Here is a 25,714-nt window from a genome sequence, read left to right as displayed (position 1 = left end):
AGGTTTACTAAATAGTGTAACTCAGTAAAAAAATTAAAAACAACACTGAAACAATAGATTTATACATCAATATTAAATAGAACTGTTGAAGACTCATTTTTTATTTAAACATCTATTAAACAGAAATCTATGCCACATAGGTAACAAGACTTTTCAGTTTATGTACCACATAAATCACAATCTACAAAACCATTAAAAATGCTATGATATATGTGTTATTTTGAAAATACTAATTATGTGAATTTACTGGAAAAAAAAATTACCCTTAATTTGTAATTTAAACTCTAATCTAATTACTTTAAAGTCCTAAAATTTCTATTATTAAATACACATTATATTGAAAAAAAAAAAAAAAGACGAAGAGCTTAATTTCTTTTAAACTAATTATTGGAAGTATTTTTTTTTCAAAAGTTCAATACTTTTTAAAACAGGACTAGAAAATGTATTTATCACTAATACCAGTCAAAAATAATATATGAGGAAAATATCATGGAAAGCTAATAGGCTAGAACTTTTTCCTTTTTCCTTTTTTATTTTTTATGAAGGAAAGCTGGACCACTTTAAGGCACTTCTGGAGACTTACATATTAACAGTCTTTTTTTTTTTTTTTTTCTTTTTTTGGCATTACAATCACATGTTTTTTTGCTTCAGTAGAATTGAAGGAACATTGGTATTGTTTTTTTGCTGCAATAGAATTGAAGGAATATTGGTATCCAATATCAGATACCTTAAAAGGATACAGGTATATAGAAGTCCATAAGAAGAATACTATTAATCTATGTTAATTTTGAACAACTTCCTTACAAATTTTATGTGCAAAAGAAAAAAGAAAAGAGAGAGCAACTCTTACAAGTTTAAAATTTTGCTGTCAAATTTTATTTTTTTTTTACAAAATTAAATACTATAAATTACTGAAAAACACTAAAACCAGTGTAGCAAATTTGTATGTTTGCATTTGTATAGATTTATATATTTGGTTGATTCTTCTATGATAAATATCATCCTGTTTCATTTAGGTTGAACTATATGGATGCTTGATTTCTCTTGCGATCTCCAGGAGAAAAAAGGTGTGTTAATTTTTAAATTAATCCTTAATTATATATCTTTACATATAGTAATTAAGTCTTTATTGATATGCATGTAAATTAAATTAAACCAAAATAAATAAATGGATACACATAAACACACTTCCTAAGAGTCACTACTGCTTTAAGGTTGTCATATAGGCAAAATATTGCAAAATTAAAAGAATGCCAATCTTTCACCATGACCTTTAGATCTGTGAGACAGTTTTGATGAATTATACATGACCCCCTTAATTTGTTGGTATTAGTATCAGTATAGCATAGGTGATAAATTAATCCCAGACCTCTTCTCGAATAATGTAGAATTAATAAACTAATAAAATGGAACACCTTGGAAATCTGAAGAGTAGTTTAGATAATTTTTTTAAAAAATAAATAAATCCACAGTGGTTTACACAATTTAGCAAGTTTTGATATTGTTAACAAGGGGAAAGGAAATGAAAGAGACATTCTTTGAAAAAAGACACAAGGACCTTACATGGAATGCATACTCATATTAATCTATAGGACATTAATGTGTAAGTTGAGGCAAGAAAACTATGTATATAGAAAGGAAGTTAGCCATAACTTATAGCTCTTTTGAGGTCAAATATTAGTTGATCTTCTACTACTGAATAACCTTCAATATATTATTAACAGAAAGCAGCAATATAGTCAGCTTAAACCACAATACCCATAACTAGGCTCAAGGAAATCCCACACATGTACATGGAGGTAAAATTAGTCTATGCTTATATAGACAATATTAATTATTAGTCTTTATGCATATTTTCTAGACATGCACACAAATACTCAGAAAGGTAAAAAGTAATAAAAAAGGAGAGGCAGGCACACATATAGGGGCACAGTTTACCGTTCTACTACCCATGATTAATTTCAAAATCTTGAGAATATATTGAATTTTATAATTTTTGGCAATTTGGCCTTAAATTTTTTTTATCATGTAGTGCCATATTTTACAGAAGTCTGTTGCTTATAGTTTGTTTGTTTTGTCTTGGAACCTTTTAATTTTAATTTGTTCTAATGGTTCTCAATATATGGAAGCACATCAAATTCAATTTCTTGAGCTAAATTCTGACCCAGGCTAAGCCTCTTTCATTTCTCCCTTTCGCCTTTTGTCTAACATATACAGAAACATATTTAGTGTGCCTTGATACATTGCATGGAATTATGGGATTCATATGATTTCCTATGCTATATAGCTATAATTCACAAGGTGGCTCTTCTGCTCATATGTATAGGACAAAGAATTGAAATCCAACAAATGAAAGTTTCTGAATCCATATAGGTCCATTATTATTAATGGTTAGTTCTTCAATATTTCATTGTGAGACATACATATATGACAGCTAGTAAATTTTTAAGTTTCCTAACAACAACTTTACTTCTAACCTTTAAACTTTTTATATATCAAATTGCAATCTACAAAGGTGCCTGTGAGCTTACATTATGAAGAAGTTGCTAATCAAGAAATGGTGAGACATACCCTTTCTCGATGTACTCCTGGATCACAAAAAGTATAGATGAAGTTGAAGCCTTAATTAAACAAATTTACTCATAAAACAAGCAGGCACACATGCACACACAAAATGTGGATAGGTAGCAGCTGGGAATTTGGATTTATATGGCTATTTTAAACTATGAATAAAGATCAGCGAACTAGTTAAACTTTAATCATACATATCACATAAATCCTTTCCGTTTTTCTCAATGTAAAATATTTTCTCCAGCCACTTTCAAAAAAATTGAACATAGATATATTACATTCTCAACTTTGATTCCAAGCCAATCTTAAATTTTTAACATCTAGATATTTGAGTTATTTATTGAACACTATGATTTTTAATTCATCAGGGTGAATTGATCTAAGGGATATAGTAAGAACATTATAGAGTTTGTTTTATTACTTAGTACTATATACGATTTTGATCTGTTTATCCATGAATACATTTGTTTACAGAGAAATTATTTAGCGTAGCTGGTTATGTGGCATTAACTATTATGAATTATTTGAATGCACAATTGGCACTTTTTTAATCTATATACTTAATTATTTCATATCAAACAGGAAACTAACTTCATGTCATGGATTAGCTCATGTTCTTTATAGCTAGAGGTCAGAAGCTTTAGGGGTAAGTTTTTTCTTTTAACTCCTCAACTTTGAGAAATAAGCCTAACTTCACATTTCAATATCATGAAGCTTTCTCTTCAAACAAATTTCATAACCTATATACTCTTTACAAATTTATCTGTATCATAATTAATTGATTTTAATTGGTCTTCTTCATTTAAAATTTTATTGGACTCTCTTTTGATTTGAAACATGCATGCTGATGAATATTGTTTAACTTAAACTAAACAAAAAAAGTTCTCAACGTTTTAAATTAAGTTTTCTATTGCTGCTTCATTTTCAGAAAAATGTTCATTGTTTGAAGAAGGGTTCAATCTATATTTCTGTTAGTTAATATTTTTTTTCCAAGTATATATTTTAGTTGTTTTTAATATATATATATATATATATATACTCATGTATTTTAATTAATACTTAATTAAGGAAGCATCTTTTTGATATTCAAGTATTTTAGTTAACAAGTTTAGTAATAAATTTAAAGCTATAGGAGAATATGAAAATATTAACACTAAAATATTAAAAAAAAAAAACTTTGAAATTTGAACAAACAATAAGTCTTATATAGATTTTATATATATATATATATATATATACACCCTCAAATCCAGTGCCTAAGCTAGTTAGATCACAGCCTGAAGATCCTTTTTTTGTCACCAATCATGGGCCATATGACCACAATATCTTATTGTTGTGTTTTCAGAAACCTTAATTAAAGTCAACTTTAATACCAAGTCAGCACTTTTTTCCCAGAAAAAAAAAAAGAAAAGAAAAAAAAGAAAAGGAAGAAAATAATGGTTAATGGTCATATAGAAAATATACCTTCATCGATCTTTAATCGGACGGATATTTGAATAAGTATATAAGCATATGCATATTCAAAAACAACTAATTAATTATGATCCGAAATGTATAATATTATATAATAATTAATAATTTGGAACAAACAAAAGAGAGAATGATTTAGCTAGCTTACATCCTCAGGCAGAGATCAACATATTGTAACGTCAAACTCTCACTGGCCTCCCATAGTTTTGCCATAGATTTGAAGCTCTGAAAAATTCAAATAAATAAAAACACACAAATCAATTAAAAGAAAAAAAAAAAAAGAAGAAAAAGAAGAAAAATTAGAGAAAAAGGGTGTGCAATTTTTGCCCATTGATATATATATAACATATATACCAGTAGAAAGATTCATGTTGGTAATGGTACGGAAACTGGGTCGAGTAGTAGCGATCAGGGGGCTGTTAATGTCCCAATTTTGAGGTAAATTAGGACAAAACATGCTGTTTGTGTTGTTGTTGGTGTTGTTGTTGTCATTGGAAGTTTGACCTCCTTTTGAGGAGATCTCATTAAGTTGTTGGTGGTGGTGGTGTTGTTGCTGAAAACTCGAAATCAAAGTAGGCTTCTGCAGTTTCCTTCTGGACATAATCGATGACGACGATTCCTGTATTGCTTCAATGATTTCGGCGGTGGCAACGATCTTCGGAGATGATCTTTCACAGCCGTGAAACTGATTCATCGTCCTCAATTGGTTCAAGATCTGAGAAGAAGAAGGATTAGTGCTTGAAGGATGGAGAGTAGGAGGACATTTTTTAGGATCGTGGATCTTCAATACAGTGCACATTTTCTCCCTGGTCCTCTCCCTAGCTCTAGCCCTCGCTTTGGCCCTCGACTCCTTCGCTGTTCGAAGATGTTGCAATGCAGCAGCAGCTTCGTCAAGCTTCCTCATGTTTTTCTCTTTCAGCATCTTCTTGCGCTTCGAAACCACCGTACCTTCTAGAATGATTTCATTGTTGTCAACAACTTCATTGTTGGCCTGTTCGTTGTCTTCTTGTTCCTGTTCTTGTTCTTCTTCGTCTCCTTCACATTCCGAAGTCAAAGACGAGCTCTTAGCGCAGCTGGTGCTGCTGAGTTTCGTCCGAGCGAGATCTTTGATGGCTTTCTTAGACTTAGAAAGAAGCCATTCTAGGGTTTTGCTGGCTTTGTCAAACCCTAGCATGTCTTGGAGATCGAAGAACTCGCGGGCAATCTCTATGGAAAGCCTAACCCTCCGATCCCTCAAACCCTGAGCCGTGTAAATCTTGCTGTGCCGATCTTTCTTCATGGGTTTCCTTGGAAGGAATCTAGGAACACCACCATCAAGATGATGATGATGATGATGATGATCATGGTGGTGGTGGTTGTGGCCTCCATACAAGTTGCACATGTCCTGCTTGGTCATTGTTCCAGCTGAGTTGGAAACTCCCAAATTGATGACACTAGTGTCAGGGATTAATGGGGAAATGTTGAGTAGGAATGGAGCAGAAAGGGGATCATGGTGGAAAAGAATATCATCGGAGACTGTAGCAGAGGCTGTGGGGGTGACAGTGGCGGTGGCGGCTACTTCTTGGTTGAGAATTGGAGGAGAAGGAGGAGGAAGATGGTGAGGGTGAGAAGAAGGAGGAAAGTAATATTGTTGTTGTTGTTGTTGTTGTGGAAAAGGATTCAAAGTATTGGTGGAAGAAAACATTTGTGGGTGATCTTTTTTTTTTTTGTTTTTTTTTTTTTTTTTTTTTGGATTAAAGCAGTAATGGATAATAAGCTATGCGCAGCAGCCTTACAATGAAAATTACAGGGTACCTTACCCTTTTGCTCTTTGCACTTCAGGAAGCACCCCCACCCATTATATCTTTTTCAAGATTCCTTTTCAGATTCACCTTCTTTCTGCTGCAAGGTAGGGACTTTGAGATTGACATCCATTTATATCTTTCCTTTTAATTTTTTTTTTCCTTCTACTTGCTCAAAAAAAAAAAAAGGGTGAGAGTTCTTTCTTCTTTTATAAATTAGATGGTGTGTTTCATTTGATTAATTTAAAAGCACTAAAGAGGCCAAATAAATGGAGTAGAAACACTCACCAAATTTTGTTTTTTATCACTTTAATTTCTTTTTGTTTCCAGAATTAACCATTTCCTGCTGTTTATCTTTAGGGTAATGTTGTTTACGTACAATGCTGCAGTGAATGTGAATATGAGAGAGAGTGAAAGTAGGAGTGAGAGTGAGAGTGAGAGTGGGAGTAAAAGTGAAAGAGTGAGGTTTTTCTTTAATTTTTTTTTTTTGGTTGTTGGGTAATATATAAGTATAATACATGAAACCCATAATGTGTATGTGTGGGTTTGTGCCAGCAAAATTGGGACCGATGGGAATCCCTTTCAAACTTTTAGACCCGTTAATTTTCAATTTCCCACACTTCCAAACGAGAGAGAGAGAGAGAGGCTAGGGTTTTTAGGCTCTCAGAGAATTGGGGAACAAGTAGGTTAAGTGATGTAGGTGGGTTATATATGTATATACTTTTTTTGTGTGTTGTAATCCAAGGGTGGGCTAACAAAGAAGCAGTAAATAAGCTACAAATTAGAGTTTACGTTTTTTTTTTTTTTTTCTTTTTTTTTTTTAGAAGGCCGTGAGTCTTATTATGCGTTGGCTTTGGTGTGGCCATGCAATTTTTTTTTTAGTAGAAAACAGTGCTTTGCTTTGAGCGCTTTGAGTTTGTCTTAACTTTTTATGTATATCTACCACACACGTGACTCTGTGTCTTAATACCAGAAAAAGACAAATTAGTGAAATACCATTAAACAAATATGCTGTTTTGGAAAAAAGTAATTTGCTTTCGTGAGTACTGTGTGTTTCGGCCAATCCCTATCTAATGTCACTTTCACCTCAAAGCAAATACAATTTATCATTCCTAATATCAATGACCTTTTTTTTTATTTTTTTGGGGTAATATCCTAATATCAATGACTTGTTGACTCTACGTGAGAGAAAAAATGAGAATAAGCATGGAAACTTGGGGAAACTGGGAAGGCAAAAAAGATCACTTTAGTTCTGTTTTAGTCTTTTGTACATGTACAAAGAGAGCCAAGTTATACATGGTTTAGACTTAATTTATTCACCACTGGTGGTAAATGTTTTTTTTTTTTTTTTTGGTGTAAATAAGTACTGGTGGTGGTTTTTAAATACATAAAGAGGACTGCTTTTACCCTACCTTTTTTTTTTGGGAATTAAAAAATATAAGTAGCTTATTTTTGCTTTATATTATATATATAAATATATATATATATGTGTGTGTGTGTGTGTGTGTGTGTGTGTAAGATTTTGCTATAAACAGCATCAACGAGCACTATAAAAATTTACACATGTATTCTCAAAAGGATATACCTGTAAACTATTTACATTTCTATACTTTAAAGGATATATATATATATGTATTAGGTATGTACATCATAGAACAGGACAAACATTTATTGTAACATTACTACATACACATATATATATATATATATATATATTATTTTGTTGAAGAACACCATATTGACTGACATATAATTTAGACTTTTTCTTATATTTAATTAATCAGATGGAGGATGTTATCTTGCATATATACATATATACATATATATATATATATATATTTAATTAATTAGATGGAGGATGTTATCTTGGATATATACATATATATATAAACTGTACACACGTACATATCCCTTCATATACTACACACATACATATTGCCCTCGTTACAATTCCAAAAGTGTAGAAGGAATTTATTTAGCATCTTGAACCATAATCTAAATTCTAGCTAGCTGTCCTCCACCACTAGTACTGTTGTGATTATATGCCATATATTCACACTGGACATTACATGTTCCATATTCCAAATATGTTAATGTCCATGTCTCCTGATGATATTTGCCACACATTCATTTTGATTAAGAAGAGTCCAATGAGTACTACATCATGAATTTTTGGTTTTTTATTTTTATTTTTTCCCTTTAACAACTATATATATGTATTAAGCTTTTTCTCTTAACAAAAAGGTTCTATAAGCTGTACATATATACATATATGTTGTATATGTGTTCAGCTCTAGTGTAAAAAGAAATGGAAGATGGTGCAGCCGTACTTAGTACCAATAAACTTGTTCCTTTGAGGCATTATTGACAATACATGTCTTCCATCTTTATACAAAAGTCTCCATCGATCTCTTCCAAATTTCCAGTACAGCCCCCCCCTTTCTTTCTTTCCTTGCTCCATAAACACACAGACGAAAGCAGGAGCATAGAAACAACTGCCAGGTGACATAAAAACTTTGAGGGGTTAGTTTTAATGTTGTTTTCAGGAGGGTAAAGATCATCTTATCTCATATCGGTAATCAATGAATTTTCTTTGTACCAAAAAAAGTTAAAAAAGAAAAAAGAAAAAAGATGGACAGTGATGATCACCACTTCTGAAAAAAAAAAAAAAAGTTGGTGGATTAAGCATAATTAATTGGAAGTGAGTACTTTAGAAGCTAGCCACACAATTATCCATCAATTAATAAATTAATATATATATATATATATATATTTTCTTGTACTAATTAAACACACTTCCCCAAGAATTTATGTTTTGGTTTTTGTTTCCACTATGAGTCGTTGACCATGTTAGTGTTCCATCTTTATTATTATTATTATTATTATTATTATTATTATTATTATTATTATGTGTTAGGAAAATATTACTGCCTACTTGCACTCAAAAAATATATGCTGCACTTGTAGTACTTACATGCTCATGCATATATATATATGATTAATAATGATTAATCAGTAGTGTCACATTCATGTATATTGTGATAGTGAAGATAGACTGGTTCTGGACCTTTCAAAAGCCACGAAGATTTGTCCAAAATGTACCCCACCGCACCTCTTATCTCTCCCAACCCACACCCCCCCCCCCCAACTTCATTTGGCTTCTTTCCCTATCCAAGAACAAAAAAATGAAAAATATCAAAAGTTCCAAATAAAAATACAACACATATGTCCCAGCAAAAGAAAAATAATGTGGGACTGCATTAATTGGGACTATACGTTTTCTTTTTTTTTAGAAGAAAATTTTATTAAAGCAGAATTTTTTTTCTTTTTCTTTTTTTTTTTTAACACTTAGGGTTTTTGATCATATAATTAATAATGATGTGCCTGTTGAGGTTTTGCAGTGAGATAAAGAGAATCTGAGCAGTAGCTACCACTGTCTAAATGTTTTTAGACTCTGGAAAGAATTCAAGTGCAGGTGTCCTTTTCCGAAGACTAGAACCAATATAAAATATATATTTTCAATATCTCCAATCTGTGAGCAGGAAAGGGGATAGTGTGTAATGATGGTTTTTCCAACACTTCAAGAGAGTCTCTCAGTCTTTGTGGTAACAAATGCTCCAATATTTGGTATGCTTCTTCTTTCACTTCTAGCTTACCAAAATTAGGTAAAGTTCATTTTCTTTAAAGATTAATAAAGAATGTAGCGTACCTACTCTAGATGACTCAACAAAATTAGCAAATTGATGAAGATTTTAAGTTACCTTGAGCAACATGGTAATAGTTTTTAAACTAGGAGTGTGAAGATTTGAATTGCTTGATAAGACCACATAAAAAATATTATTTTCAGTTGAAGCATCATTTTTTCAAAAAACTTAAACAAGTTGAAATATCAATTTTTTTTTTTTTTTACTTACATTTTTACTTTTTGAATAGAATTGTAGAGTTTTGACTCTAAAATTTTAATAATTTTTAATTTTGATATCAAGTTGAAATATCATTTTTTTTTTTAATTTGAACTATTAAAAGTAAATCATCATATAATTTATATTTTTTCTATGACACTTTTTGCAGAATTAATAGCAGACTGAAGTAAGAAAATCATTTTACAGTAGAAAAGACAGAATTTTAGTGCTTGTAATCCAACATTTTCTAGAATTTTTACAGCCACACACACACACACATATATAATGATATGTAATATATTTTCATAAAATTCAATCCGGTTATAAACTGCAAATTTCTCCTGTAACACGGGCTAAATCCAAAGGTCTCCCTGCAGGACAAGATTAAAGTGACATATAGTCTTTTCGTTATCATTTCTTTCTGTCGGTTAGTTTGGTGGTATGGTCTGTTTTTAATGACGAGAACAAACTATAATAAGAGGTGTACAAAAAAAAAAACAAAAGAAGCATTATTATATTTGAATGATTTTAATTTGTGTGTGTGATATATATAAGTGGAGGAGCTTCAGATTTTTTTAATTATCTGATCAATTGGGTCCATTTATAATCGACATCATATGGTCTATTGTCAGCTTGACAAATTAATCAACATCATATGGTGTCTATTGTCAGCTAGCAGAATTTGTCAAGCACTTCCTTCTCACACTGATCTCCTTCTTTTTTACTCTCCCACAGCCGATACATCTCCTAGCTATAATAAAATAAAACACCCTTTAAGTGAAACCTACATATATATTCTCACCAATCATGTACCTATACGGTTATTAAACAGTGTAACAAAAGGGTCAACAAGATTAGTAAAAATACCCTTGGAAGAACTAGGCCTCGAGATGATTATTCTTCACTTTTAAATATGTGTATATAGTATTAATGATCTAAAAAATGTGCACGTCATATCAGGTACTACTGTAAGCCTATCAATCAATAGCACCATCAGTACCTGGTACTATCTCAATTTCAAAAAAATCATCTTTCATTGAAACGAACAAGAGCCCCCCCCCCCCCCCCCCCCCCCCCCCCCCCCCCCCAAATGTTTGAAACTTTGAACTGACATTTAATTTATTATTTTCTCACATTAAATTTTCATATATGATCCTCTAGTAATTGGAATAGTACTTGTTTTAATTTTATCTGATCTCTCTCTCCTTTTTTTTTTTCTTTTTTTTTTTTTTTAGTTTTTTGGGTCATAATTCTAATATATACATGTGCACTTCGAAGGACAACAATTATGAGTTGCTACAGAATCAAGACTATTTCAATGGAAGGTCCAGATTTTATGAACATGATCTTGGTGAGTAATTAATTTACTGCAAAACACTTTCTTTTTGCCAACTATTTTTCTCCACAGTAATGAGACAGATTTTTTCTTTAACTTGTAAAACGGTCCTTGTTGATTTTTATATTAATATATATATATATATATATATATAAATATTACAATGTTAGCTAGCAATTTCAATCAATTAATTAAAGTTTGTCGGTTGTGATGTTTCACATTATAAATGTTCTTCTGTTAAATGATTGGTATTGTAGTTTGTTCTCTTTCATTTTCATGTTTTCTGCGTAGAAAGTATATATAATTCTTTTAGAAACAAGGACAATTATAAAAGAATAACAAGTAAAACAAAGAAAAAAAATTTGATATATATATATGAGATATTAGGGCAGTGTTGCGTCAAGTTTCCTTCAACAGTTGCTTTCAGAATATCAGTTTCTCTAAAGCTGTATCTCAATTGGGCTTTTGATAAAAACTGTCTCCCCTTTATGGCAGGGTGAGAAAACTGAATTGTCAATTTCCGTTTTATGTTCCATGGCAACAATTGTACTTTAGATTTTGCTCCAAATCATTTGTGAAAGAAAAAAATGTATAATATTAGCGTAGTGTATATGATTAGGGAATTATGTGTGAATTATTTAGTTAGCTCATTATCAAGTTATCAACTATATTAAGCATGTAGAAGTTTGTGAAATACATGGAAATAATTATCTATTGGGCTGTATGAAGCAGTTTTTTGTTCGGCATCATTGTGATTTACTAATGGATAAGAAGACGTTAAACGTCCAGCATAAGCTGTGATAGGAAGTTCATTATATTATCTTAGATTAAAATGGATTCATTGTTTGTATGTAAATATAAAAAATATGTGTAACATATAATAAGAAAAAAAATTCAAAAAAAAAAAAAGAGAAAATTTTTTTTCACTATTTAATCTGATGACCTAGCTAATAGCTATGTATAGACGAAGTACCTATATAGCAATGGGTTATGCCTTCACATAAGCCAGCAAGTGGGTATATTTTGAGGTAATACATGAAGAGATAGCTTTTACATTTTTTCATCTACTATATATATATATATATAATCCACATCTTATATATATTGATCATTCTTCATTTACTGATATTTTAGTGGAAAAAAAAAATAAAGTTGTAGAAGGGCCTTGTTTCATTACCTGTTTCAAAAGTTGAAATGTAGCATAAAGTTTTGTAGTACACACTCAAAAAAGTGATAAGTGAATGTTGAGGCAATTAATATAAGGCAATAAAGAAAAAGGGAATCTCAAAGGTTTCTTTTTATGAGCAATTTATGAAGGAACTGGTCACCAAACAAAAGCTAATTTCTAGGCTTCCCATTACCTAATAGAAAACCCCCGATTCATATCTAGGAAATTAGGAATTGAGGCTGAGCTTGCATTCTTGTCCATAACTTTAATTTGCTCACCATGAGAGAAATCATGGTGGTTTTTCCTGCTTAATAAGGATTTTATTCATTTAAAAAAAAAAAAGTTTTAGGCCTTTATAAGGAGTACTTAATTTGATATTACATGCTCCTACTTGGGGCCAGCTAGCTACAACAAATTAAGTACTCCTTAAAAGGACCTAAAACATTTTTTTTAATGAATAAAATTCTTATTAAGCACAAGAAAACCCCATGAAAAAAGGGGGTTGTAAAACTCCCTTAAAAAGAGGTCTGAATGGGCAACTGATCTAAAAGGGCCTAAAACATGATGGATTAGAAAGATGGGTTTTTTATGGTATATATTCATATCCCTCAAAACTTAAAGCAGATTGGATTGGAGTATGTGTGTAGCCTAATTGTCCTAAACCTAGCAAAGAGGGTAAAAGAATGGCTAATTAGTGGCTAAGGCACTGAGGTTTTTTAGACTTTCATGCCCCCCCCCCCCCCCCCCCCCCCTTTTTTTTTTTTTTTTTGTGTTTTCCTACCATCCTTCTGACAAGGCATTGAAGCTATGCCTAGGCTTATTGTTTCCATCATGCTAACACGTGGTCTGTCTAGTCAGAAATTGTACGAATCATGATGAATGAATATGGGTCCTCATAAGGAACCACATCGACTTGTAATTGAGCTTGTGCTTGTATTGTATGTTTCTCAACAAATGCACCAACCTCAACTATCCATTCTATCTCAGTAAAAAAAAAAAAAAAAAAAATCCATCTTTTATGATTTATTTTTTTTTTTTTTTTTTTTTTTTGGGGACGGTACAACTTGACTTTAGACGCAAAGATGACTATTACCATTTACCGACTCTTCTAATTTTTTCTAGCTTGCTATTTTGGTCTATAGAACTTTTCTAGGTATAGGCTGATTGTTTCCACAAAACAAACTTTTCATTAAGTTACCAATTGAAACTTAGACTTGCCGTTCTATTTGCAAAATAGTTGCATTTAGGATTTTGTGTTACTCTGCCGCCATACTAATTAATATGATCATTAAAGGCACATTGCTTTTCATATGCTTTTAGTTGAGAAGTGGATGTGGATTTAGCCCTATATAAGGCCATTAATGCATATTTAAGACTTTCTATCTGCTCGGTTCTTCTACTTATGGCTCAATATTAACTAAAGTGTAATTTAAACTTACCATGCAAAATAAAAAAAGAAATATCCCAAGATTAAACTGCATTAAACTACTTAAAAATAGAACTTTATGAAGTAGAGATGCTAAAGATATGGCAATGGAAATGCTATAGGACTTTATACATACCTGTTTGCTATTTTAGTTCATAGAAGTAAAATTTATAGTAGCTAGCATTTGTGCATTAAGCTGCTTCAAGAGCATTTAAGGTTTTAACTTTAACCACCCCTTGTCTCTGTCTCTGATGAAGCTCAGGATTAACTTTAAAAAAAAAAAAAAAAAAAAAAAAAGACAAAATTGAAGAAGATGAACTTGTGGAAGTTGCAGAGCAACAATAGGGGAAGTAGTATGATAGAAGAAAGTAGTGAGAAAGAAAGATGAATTTTTATCTATTTCTAGAATGAATGTACAAATATTATATATATAATATATAATATATTAAATGTATAGGACTAGTGCTGAGTCTGCTGACTCGATTGTAAGTAGTAACCGAAAGCATGTTCTGCACAACTATCTCAGGCATTAGTTAATATGTAGAAATAATTCAACACATAAAAACAGCTTGACAGACAGTTAGTCAACAACTCTCTTAACAACTACTCCGTCTGTAATTTCTTGAAGTTTTTAGAGTTAACAGCTTCTGGAGGATCTTGAGCTTTCTCAATATGAATGAAATAAAAAATAAAAAGAAATAAAATAATGAATGATATATATATATATATATATAAAGAAAGCTTAATTTACAGTAGCCGTCGGATAGTACGGATACAAAATTGTGATTTACAGTAGCCGTCTGATAGTACGGATACAAATTTGTGGCTCTTTTTATTTTGTTTTTTGAAACTTTTTGTGGCTAAAATTGATGTCCAACCAGGAACCAATGAAGTGTTTGTAGTGAAGGCAAGTATTAATTCCTTGGTATTCGAAAAACAAAAGTATTAACTCCTTGGTAAGATATAATTAATGCCTATATTTCCTTATTTTTATGTCATTAAGGAAATGCATATAATTAATGCCTCTTAATGTATATATAAACTATACTCATTGCTTTTTTTTTTTTTTTTTTTTTTTTTACTCTTTCTAGCTGGCTGACTCACTCACCATGATTTGTCATTCTCAGTTTTATATGTGGTAAATAAACACAAGTTAAAAGAAGTGATTGTTACTTTCTAGTAATGGAAAATCTAAGTGATTGTTACTTTCTGGTAGTGGAAAATCTATGTTCAAGTTCATTGTTCAACTATCTACATCTTTCTCAACCTAGGTTTGAAAATAGTGCTTCAATATGATATCAGATCAATCTCTATTCCCGCAAGTTTTTTTATAATATTTATTTCTAATTTTAATATTTTCACGTGTTGGACCGCCTTTCTTATTTATATTGTTGGTTAAATTCTGCCTTGTGAGTATTCTATGGGGCCCTAGAAAGTTTAGAGCAAGCTGAGATTCTTTTATGGTGATGTTCAAACTGCGTTTGTGCTAGGGAAAAATGAAGTAGAGGACATTGTGAAAAGAGAGTCAGGTACTCATTGATCTAATTTTATAGTGCTACTGGTGGCACATGGTCTTGACAAATAAACATGTGCAAACATAGCAAATTTAGCAACAAGGGAAATTTTGGTCTGTCAGTGATAGAGGATGGAGGTTACTATACATAAAGGCATGCAATGATTTAGGCTGAAACAATGTGGGACTCTAAAACCTGCAGTGAAACGTTTCCAAGCTTCTACTGCTTTTCATGTGGTATTGATTATATATATATATATATATATGTGTGTGTGTGTGTGTGTGTGTGTGTTTTTTTTTTTTTTTTTTGGTGAATATATATATATATATATATATACGTTGGAGGTGTTGGTGGAGTAACTATTTGTGTTGTAATCTTTTTAGTTCCTTTCAAGCTTTATGTATCGTTGAGAGGCTAAGAATGGATACTTTGGGATATTCCAATCAAAGATCACTGTCTGAATAGCTGGTAAACAGTTGGGCTGTCCTGTATATATTTATAGATGAACATATTTTAGGTCATCTTTGATCACATGATCGAGAAATCAAAATGAAAACTGTTCAGAAGCAGTGTTATAAACTCATACTAGAGGTCTCACCTTTAATATTATTATTATTATTATTATTATTTTTGGTGATAACCTTTAATATTAATTGATTCACATAACATTTTGAGAACAATAAATCGTATTCACAAATAAATAAATAAATGGTTAATATATTATGTATGTCTGTATTGCCAATTTCCTGAAAATATTCCTACTTTGATTAATGCTATGATTTTCATATGATCTGATTGTTCATTATCCTGATGGTCTCCTGATGATTTTGGTCATGAGCCAAGGCCTAAACCTGTTTATAATATCTTCCATTTAATGTTGCTTTGCCGGTGGCTGATTGCCCTCGGGGGCAGTGTGCAATTTGGTGGAACCAAGACAAGGTTTTATTTATAGTGACATGTAGGATACAGGTATGGCTCATAACTGATAGAATAGACAGATTCTCAAACAAGAAAGTATATACATACATGTACATAAATAAAGATTTACCTTTCTCCCACATAGTATGTATTGGTCAACGTTTGTATTCCATAACATGTTATCTAATATTAAATATTCACAGTATAATGGGGAATAGACATTTATTATAATAAAATTATATATATACATTGGTTTTCATTAAAAAATTCTAGATATTTTTTTCAAGATTTATTTTATTACCAATAATTCAATAATTTTCAAAAAAATTTCTCGGATGAGAGAAAAAATCATATATTATATTATAATTTTAACTCTTAAGTTCATAGTCCCATTTTGCAGATTCTATGGTAGGGGATTTGAACACAAACTTTTGTTTTATTTTAAGTACTGGATGTAGGAGTTGATAACTGATCTCTCTGTTGGGAAGTAGAGCTAAGGATTAGAAAGTTTTGTTTTTCTTCCCTTTTTGTTTTTTTAGGGTATTTTTGCTGAAATCAAAATGAACGTCACAAAGAGAATAAAAATGAGGTCTTTCCCAATGTATATGATGCGTGGAAGGAATGGTAAAGTACAACTAGAGAGGCATGGTCTTGCTGACAGAAGTCACATTCAAGTTTTGAAAATCTTGATCTGCAAGGAAATCACCAATATTTATCACCTCAATCATATTATTCTGTGCTACAGTTTCTAAGATATCGATTTGAATCTAGATCTGGATCAACTTCTCTTTTAAATACCTAATACATATATAATACATTCTATATCTAGGAGCTAATTAGCAGCTGATTTGGTATAGAATAGTACAAATCTGCTGCAACGTTTTTTCTGCTCGAAGGTTCTTTTTTTTTTTTTTTTTTTTTTGGTGGGTAAAGTCTGCTGAAGTTTTTATTGTTCATGTTTCCAAATCTATGTTTTATATCTAATTCTCAAACTTCTTAAAACAGGTTAAACTTTAATATGGCAAACTTTCAAATATATCTGTTGGATATTCCAAAATTTGGCCCAATGATAAAATCACATAAGAGTACATTTAAGTGAGATCCTCCTCCCTTTGATTAGATATATTTTAATCTATGTTAACAAAATATTTTACTGGATTTTATTTTCTCCCACATTGTAGACATATCAAGTGTCAAAAACTACTAATATAAATATGCTTTAGGGGGAAAAAAAATGGTTCATTTGGGAAAAATGATATATGACTTTATAGTAAAGAAATATGTAAACAATCTTTTGGAACTGGAGCTTGTGGTTTGAGCTCAGGGAACAAGGGTTTGACGCAGCAAGAGAGCTACATTATATAAAAAGAAGAGCTATGAAGGAGAAAGTGGCGGCAGATGATGAACTTATTCAGAAAACCCTGTCATTGGAATTTGGAAATTGGAAGCTTATATATAAATCCAGAGGATATGAATCTTTCATTGGGGTATGGATGACAAAGAATTTGATTCCGCTAGTGTGCCAAGAATTCTCGAGACAATTAAATTTGGGAGCAGAACCTTTTTATGAGGTTTTAGCAGAGAAGTTCATAGAGGTATAGTGCCCTTCATTTTGATGTGACACTCACAATATAGGGGAATATTATATACATATATAGGCATAAGAATGGAAAAAGTAGCATATATAACAGCTCTATTACCCAAAAAACAATTTATATATATATATATATATAACAGCGCTGGCTATCAACTAGGGATCTATTTCAACTACTGTTTTTGGTGGTGAATTTAGACCCAAAACAAAAACAAAAAGAGACCGTTTTCATTCTTGCATGAATATTTTTAGGCATATAGTCTGAATGCTGGTAGCAGCAAAATTAGGATTAAAAAAAATAAGGGAAAAGCTACTATCCTCTTTTGAAACCTGGGCAGAGCCCAAAGTGACAAAATAGGACAAGCGATTACTATATAATGGGTCAATTCTTGTTTTATACAGTATTAGGCTCATTCCATTTGGCCCAAAACATGATACTAATATACACAACGTCTGATTAGATAAATAAAACCCAATAATGATGACTGGCATTTCACAACAATTGAAATTTTGAATAACCACGTTGAGTTGAAGTTTGAGACCTACTGTCAAAGTTTTTTTTCCCACATCCACTAAAAAGAAAAAGGTAAGGTAAGAATAATATTATATAATACGATATGGTTAGAGATTTGAGACATCACCAACCATATATAGCCACTCTACCAGTTAACAATTTCATACCCAAAAAAAATATATATATATATGAAAGAAAGAAAATCAATCAAAGTTGTCAAAACTTGATGCTAAAAATGTGAAGAAAAACAGCAGCAAAAGCAAAAGCTGTAATATCTATAGTGGCGTTTAATCAAACTTCTCATTGATCCAATTCTTTGATGTTTTGTGTTTCACTTTCTTTGTATTACACAGTAAAAGGTCTCTTAATGTCACCAAAATGGGGAAGAGGAGGCATTCATGAATGCATGATAACAGGCAGGTGACTGAGAATGAAGACCCCAAATAGCATACAAAAACTGGGCTCCACCCTTTGATTGGAAAAGAATCAGACCGTTCAGTGTGGGGCCTTCAACATTAGGCGCTGCACGTGGGCATGATAAGCCTGTTATTTTGACCAAGCACACTCTATCGGGACCCTCCTCATGATGTGGCAGCTACTCATTGGGTTGCACAGGAATTCTAAGATTACTACTGGTTTTACTTTTCACAGTCAAAGTCATTTTCTTTTTTTCCCTCTTTATTTTATTTATTTATTATTTTTTTTTTTGGGTTTGTTTTTTAGCTCTGTGTTTTTTCTGGGGGACCAAAACTCAAACAGTAGGATTCACTGTTGGAGTACGACTTATTTTACCATAATTGCCACTCTCTGCACGTGCAAAAGAGTTAAAAGTTGTGGTGAGACCCACTGTGTCTCGCACACCATCGTTTAATAGTGTAAATTAATTAATGTTCAAAATGGTCCCAAACTCTCCTATTGAAATTTGGTCGGTTTCCAAAACAAACGGAAAAAAAAAATAAAAAAAAAAACAGACCATGAAAAGCTGAAGCAGCTCTTTGTAATATTAACCATAAAGAGATGGAGCTCTCCACTTTCCTGTTTACATATAATTTCTTTTCCTTTTCATTTTTATTTTTTTTCTTCACGAGAGGCATTTTTGGATTCTAGCCAGATAGTTTTTTGTCAGTATCTTAACTTTGTTAGAAGGTAAGATGACCCAATGCTAGCTAGTCTATTTTTTCTTAATTAAATTAATGAGTTTATTACACTATAATATGTATATAATTTAATAATTACCATGGCCTTGCATGTTGGTATGTTGGTTAAATATCATCTTGGCCTTCACAGCAGATGATCTCATAAAATTCTTGTTCATTGACTTGATGGTTTTAGGTCTAGGGTAGCCTAATAAGAATAAGTTACAGTCCTGAATTTGAATCTCCAACTTAAAAGTAGCTGAGATTCATTAGATAAAAGTCCTTTCACAATTTTATCTATCTAATTAATTCAATTATTTCAAAGAATATTTAACAAAAAATTATTCCACAGAGTATATATTTATAAGCTTGATCTACTGGTAAAATATTGAAAATACATTCATTCTTGATGAGGTTTTCTTATGTACTCTCCATGTATCAAGAATATCATCTTATCCATTATATGTGCTCTTCTTGCTAAATTATTTAATAATTATTAATTTCGATTAAGAATGATATAGGAACTAACTAATAATTAAATTAATTTTATGGTTTAGAAATGAAAATTAATTCCTTATCCATATTCCTTTTCCTATTATTAATAGCTCTCAATGAGATTTGCTTTTTAAACGAGAAAAGGCGTGGCTATCTTAACTCTCCCCTGGACAGTCATATTAAAGCCATTATCATTTTGTATATGCAGGTTCGTACGTGGTGACAATTATGTATCGATATGTTGCAATATATGGCAGCTGACAAAATCTTGGCTTTCAAGTGAAGTACTTTCATATTGTGCAGAAACTTTTCCATGATATTATTTGGATATTATTAGAGAAATTAATAGTTAAAGTAACACAAAAATAATGAAGCATTTTGCCTTTATTGCTTGATTAAGATAAAATTGGAAATTAAGAATATATATAATTTAAATATAAGAATAAGATTTATAATTATATATGTACAACTAAGTTTCTATTATGTCAACTTGATAGTTTATTATCAAGATTCTTTTTCAACTTTTTAATTTAAATGTTAAAATTTAAAAACATGTTTATGGTATTTGGATTTTTACTAGGATTATTTTTTTTAAATAGAATTTTAATATATCATTAAATTTATATTAAAATATTTATTAATTTTTAAATTCCAATCCTTTAAAAAACACCTGATGCTAAAATTACCATGTTAGACCTAACTATATATATATATATATATATATATGCATTTTCAAGTTTTTCAAATATATATTAAAACATGTAACTAATTATTTTTCTTTAGGCTCTACTTTATAAATGGTAAAATTAATTGGTTTGGAATATATTTCTTTTGAAATTATTGACAACTTTTTTGTACTGAATAGTTATTTGGAGATGGAAAAATGTAAACCTCAAATTAATTTTCAAAATATAGAGAAGAGAAGTGCAATTTTTGAGAATTCCTAGACCTAGTTATACGATATTTTTTTTAAATATAAAATTATTTTTAATTTATAATACAAAACTTGAATTAATTACTTTAAATTCTAATATTCCTATTACTAATCAAACGTTATAAAAATTAAAAAAAAAAATTTGATTCCAAAACTTCCCAGTAAAATCTAAACTATAAAAAAATTTAAATTTTATTCTAATTTAAATATTAGTTACTTGTCATGGGACAACGTTGTTAGCGGACTTATCAATTTGATAAGTGATCTTTTGACGCGGCATCTAACTCAATCATACATTTAAATAAGTACAGACCAATCATATATAAATTAAGGTTTTTTTTTTTTTTTTTGGTGAAAGCTTATCTCATTTGACTATAGGTGCTGGTTTATTAATAATTTGTTGATTGATAAAATAGATCCAATAGATGCTGGGTTGACGATCGAAAAGAATGATATTGTTGCAATTCCTATAAACGGTCCCTTATAGCACATATAATATACGAAATACATATAGAAATTGTTGGACAAATTCATTGAGAATATAAAAATTGCTTTTTGTTATTGCTGCTTTCTTTTTTTTCCTGAAATACAATAATTTTTTTATGGTATGTTTCATCTTGACCTTTTTAAATTTATACGAATTACAATTTAAAAAAGCTACACCCAGTAAAGACTGAATGATATTAATTTAAAATGTGTTAATAAAATAATAACGAAGAAAAATGATAACTATATATTTGAAACTTGAACGGAAATTATATGATATATTTAAAATTAAAAAAATTAAATTATATTTAAATCAGGTTAATTGAAAAAATTGATTTATTTTATTTTTTTACCTTGTGAAAACATGGATCAACTTATAGTAAAAATACACGTATGTATGTATAGATGGTAAAAAGGATTTGAAAAACGGAATTAGAAGTGTCAAATCATCGGGTACAAGCTGCATGTGATGGCCAAAAATTTTTCAAAACCAAATTTGATTGCTGAGTTGACAAGACCACAACCATTTTATAGCCCACACATCATCAAATGCAAAGTAGCTCAATACTTTTACACCTTTTTTTATCCCTTGTTTTCCGGAGAATATTTCCCTCTTTTTCTTTGCTTACTCATGATTATCCTTAATTTATTTATCAATAGTACTAAATATACTAATCTAACTTAATCAAATACTTATGTTTCATACTCACCCTTAAATACCCCCCAAAAAAAAAAAAAATGCTGTAAACTCACGTACACTCACACTGTATTTTTGGGAGTTTGGAGGACCCATAATTGCTAATTATGCAACAGAATGAGATGGATATGCATCTACATTATTGAAACTGCAGAAACTAGGTGCTGAAAATTGCTTAAAAAATCAACATGCAAAGTAGAGAGAGAGAGAGAGAGAGAGAGGTAACATAAGGACCCTGCAGTGGATTAAACGAAATGGAAATATTGTGTAATTAATTTGAACATTTTCCATTGTACAAATCATGAACTAGAGGCATGGTCATGCACAGAAAATTAAAACAGAATATAAAATTGTATTGAAACCGCTAACAAAATATTGCTCATTGCTATTTACATTTCGAACTAGCTAGCTAGAAAAAATTATTGTCAAAGAAAAAAAAAAAAGGGACAGAGAGAGATCAAAGAGGGGTTTTTGGTGGCGAGCTAGAGTTTTCTGCTTAGTGCACTACTGCTCCATAATTAACGTGGTAGGTACTAAAATAAAAAAACTAAAGTTCAGTCATGCCAACAGAGAAGCATGACTATACATCTCCTTATAATGTAAAGCCTTCCTTTCTGTTGTTTAAGATAGCCTCCAAGCCTTCTACATGAAACTTTCTTCTTAGATTCTCCATTGCTAACCTTCAAATTCATCATGATCTCTGCAAAGCTAAACAACACAGACTACCGACACAGAGAGAGAGAGAGAGAAGAGAGCGAGAGTTTGAAAGTGAGATATAGTTAGGGAGCTAAAGCTGTAAAGCTGTAAAGCTGTAATGTTTGGGAAGAAGAGTGGGGTTGATAACTTGATATAAATAGAAGGTGGGTGGTGATGGTGGTCCAAAAATACCTGCATAAGAGCTCCCAAAAAAAAAACAAAAATGCAGCCAACAACACCACTTTGGCTCAGTGGACCCCACACCCCCCTCCCTTTTGAACGATTCCATGCACCTAAAATTCCACGTCATCCTTTAAGCCCATCAATATTTATATTTGTATATCTACCACCAAGACTATTGGTCGGCCATTATTTAACCCAAGCTTATCTTATAAATTCACTCACTCTCCTATTTTCTCTTTATCCATCTCATTATAAATTTTTCATGTATAATAATTTTTTATGAGAAAAAAAAAAAAAACGTGGGATGTTGGTTCCAGTCCTTCTCTGCATGCTTTTTTCCAGCTGCTGAGAAAATTTAATTTGATGTAAATCTGGCCCAAGGTCTATTATTATTTTGCTTTATTAAGAAGTTGATGAAAGATGGATAATGTGTGTGCCACTTAACTACTATATAGATTCCAATTATATAGCAGGACCACTACATAAGTACTTGCAGGTTGAGGGACAATTAATTTTGTGATTACAGCCTCATTATATGATTAATTTGATTTTAAAAATTAATTATCTTAATGAAGGTGTAAATACGTAGATAAGCCGATCAATATGTTTAAGAGTCAAGTTGAACTTGAATGGTCAGACAAGTATTTGGATTTTTTTGACACATTTTGAATGGAATGCTCCGCAGCATAAATATATTTATAATAAAGTATGTAATTTAATATAGATATATATATATAGGCTGTAATCCACTTGTTCTGGAAGTTTAATAAATCCCAATTAATATATATTTTAAATAGTGGAAAGTGTGGAACGTACTCACAAATAATATAAACAAAACAAAGAAACAAATGTGGACGTATGCAACATTAATGAAAAGTAATATTTACTACACCGTTTTTAGCCAAATAGGAAGCATAATCCCACATGTTTTGTTTTGTGTTCCTCGCAAATCCCTTAGGAAATCGAAGTCAACTCGACCAGACATGAACCCGGGCTAGCTTCTTCATTGCATTGTATCAAATTAATATCCTGGAAACTGCTTATATTGATCTTATTAATTAATTATATTAGCTGCTAAATTTTCATAAATCTTCATATTTCTATTAGGTAATTGCTGGAAAGTTAACCTTGTAGTTTTTATTTTTTTATTTTTTAAGGATGCAAAGAACTTTGATTTAGAAATGCCCCCCTCACTAATATAATATAGATGAAGAGTCAAAACAAGTTCCTAGTACCTAATTAATACTATTTCTTGAAGGAGGTTCTATTGGTAATTGGCTATATACCCTGTGAGAAAGAGAAATAATATTTTTAGATAAATAAATTATATAACTCTTGTAGTTGATGAAAAAAAAACAAAAAACAAAAAACAAAAAAAGACAAAAACTTCTTATATATAGTTCATTACAGAGAGTGAAAATATCTAATTATCTAATCATGGATTTGGCCCACCTGAAGTATGAGAGCAATCATGCATGAAGTTTCAGTGTGAGTTTCCTAAATAATGATCAGAACAAAGAGTGAAATAGGTATGGGTCCAATTCACCCCCATTACAAACTTAAAAAAAAAAAAAAAAAAAAAAAGGGCTTGATTAAAGAAGACGATGGCCTTCATCAATTTTTTTAAATATTTTATATATACATATATATAAATATATTTAATTCTCGTCCCTATTTGGTGGTTTAATTTTCTCTCTAGTAAATTGCACAGAACGACATGGTTGTACAGCACAAAGTAGACATGCCTGCACGTGACCACCTCGTGAGGAACATGGTTCCTTCTCTTCTGTATTTTTACACACTAAACAAGTTTGGTTTTTGGTGGGTTTGTTGTTCACTAGGGGAGCCTCCTGTCTTCTACATGTTTCTTCAAATTAAGTTTAAAAATAAAAATAAAATTAATAATATAAATAAATAAATCCAAAAGGAATCCTGTAGCATAAAATGAAGGGATCGTATCTTTGTCTTGAGTTGATCAAAGATCATGTATGTCCGGACGATCCCAGTATCCAAGTTGTACGGTTCATTGTATTAAGTTGCTTAATTTTATTGCAAATATATGAATTTTATTAGGATTCTGTATTATTTTAGATAAATTTCGTTTGATTAATTGCTTATTGCTCATTGGTGGCTCGGTAACGTCTTGATATTTGGCATGCCACGTATCTGAGTTGCATTTTGAACTTTGACATGAATGCAATGAAATCTTTACAGATCTAATTAAATAATTAAGAATCCAAATTATTAGAAGAATTCTTTGTGCGTTTAAATTCTTTCTACATAGTTGTTGCATGTCCAGGATTTGAGTAGTGTTTAACAAGGGATCTTATAGCTTCTATTTTAAAGAAATATATATATATATATATATATATATATATAAGTATGTATAATATAGCAAATCCATCTACTTAATAAGAACATCTCATCCTTTTTCTTTGATATATCTCAATAAATTTTGTATTGGGTGCAGTGAAATCTACTTATCCATGAAGTTTCTGCTTGTCGTAAATAAAAACTGGAAAAAAAAAATTGTAAAATTGATAGGATGGAAAAACACATAATTGGTTGGCCTCAGATATTTGGGTTCAAATTGTAAATTTCTTCCTTTTTTTTTTTTTTTTTTTTTTCAACTCAGAAAAGAAGCTGATTTTCTTTATGTTCCTAGACAGGTTAATAGGGCAGCAGACTCGTTTTATATCCAGGTTGGGATTCTACTTTACCCTGGATTTTGTCCACATCCAAAATAATGACTCAGCTGATGTACAATGTGATATGTTTCTATGAATAATGGATTATTCTCGTCGTTGGAAAAAAAAAAAAAAGAAAAAAAAAGCTATAATAACTAAGGCCAATAATAATTTACAATAAAAGAATTTTGAAACTAAAATAAACG

The 25,714-nt window shown here is 30.8% G+C and overlaps 2 protein-coding genes across 3 annotated transcripts; both read right to left on the bottom strand.

Annotated features, from left to right (window-relative positions):
* Window positions 1-1,472: 1,472 nt before the first annotated feature.
* Window positions 1,473-5,857, bottom strand: LOC107416551 (transcription factor DICHOTOMA). 2 transcript variants are annotated; one of them, XM_016025060.4, is made up of 3 exons: window positions 4,396-5,857; window positions 4,190-4,266; window positions 1,473-2,588 (listed from the first exon to the last, which is right to left on the bottom strand). In XM_016025060.4, exons 1-2 carry the CDS (start codon window positions 5,723-5,725, stop codon window positions 4,229-4,231), a joined length of 1,368 nt encoding a protein of 455 aa, XP_015880546.1. In that variant the 5' UTR covers window positions 5,726-5,857; the 3' UTR covers window positions 1,473-2,588; window positions 4,190-4,228. The 2 variants fall into 2 exon arrangements, with proteins under 2 accessions (XP_015880546.1, XP_060672239.1); XM_060816256.1 differs by lacking the exon at window positions 1,473-2,588 and having other exon boundaries at window positions 3,887-4,266; window positions 4,396-5,856.
* A 16,330-nt stretch (window positions 5,858-22,187) lies between these two features.
* On the bottom strand, window positions 22,188-22,777 carry LOC112491225 (small polypeptide DEVIL 3). Its single transcript, XM_025072404.3, has one exon. It carries the CDS (start codon window positions 22,635-22,637, stop codon window positions 22,497-22,499), a length of 141 nt encoding a protein of 46 aa, XP_024928172.1. The 5' UTR covers window positions 22,638-22,777; the 3' UTR covers window positions 22,188-22,496.
* Between the last annotated feature and the right edge of the window lie 2,937 nt (window positions 22,778-25,714).

The sequence above is a fragment of the Ziziphus jujuba genome, chromosome 4 (genome assembly GCF_031755915.1).
Source record: "Ziziphus jujuba cultivar Dongzao chromosome 4, ASM3175591v1".
Taxonomy (NCBI): domain Eukaryota; kingdom Viridiplantae; phylum Streptophyta; class Magnoliopsida; order Rosales; family Rhamnaceae; genus Ziziphus; species Ziziphus jujuba.
This window is presented reverse-complemented; position numbering and strand designations above follow the sequence as displayed.

Bases quoted from the DNA above. Each gene is read 5' to 3' on its own strand.
- LOC112491225 (XM_025072404.3), bottom strand. From the start codon at position 22,637: ATGATGAATTTGAAGGTTAGCAATGGAGAATCTAAGAAGAAAGTTTCA.
- LOC107416551 (XM_016025060.4), bottom strand. From the start codon at position 5,725: ATGTTTTCTTCCACCAATACTTTGAATCCTTTTCCACAACAACAACAA. The intron at 4,267-4,395 runs GTATATATGTTA...TGAATTTTTCAG, and splicing joins CAACATGAATCTTTCTACTG to AGCTTCAAATCTATGGCAAA.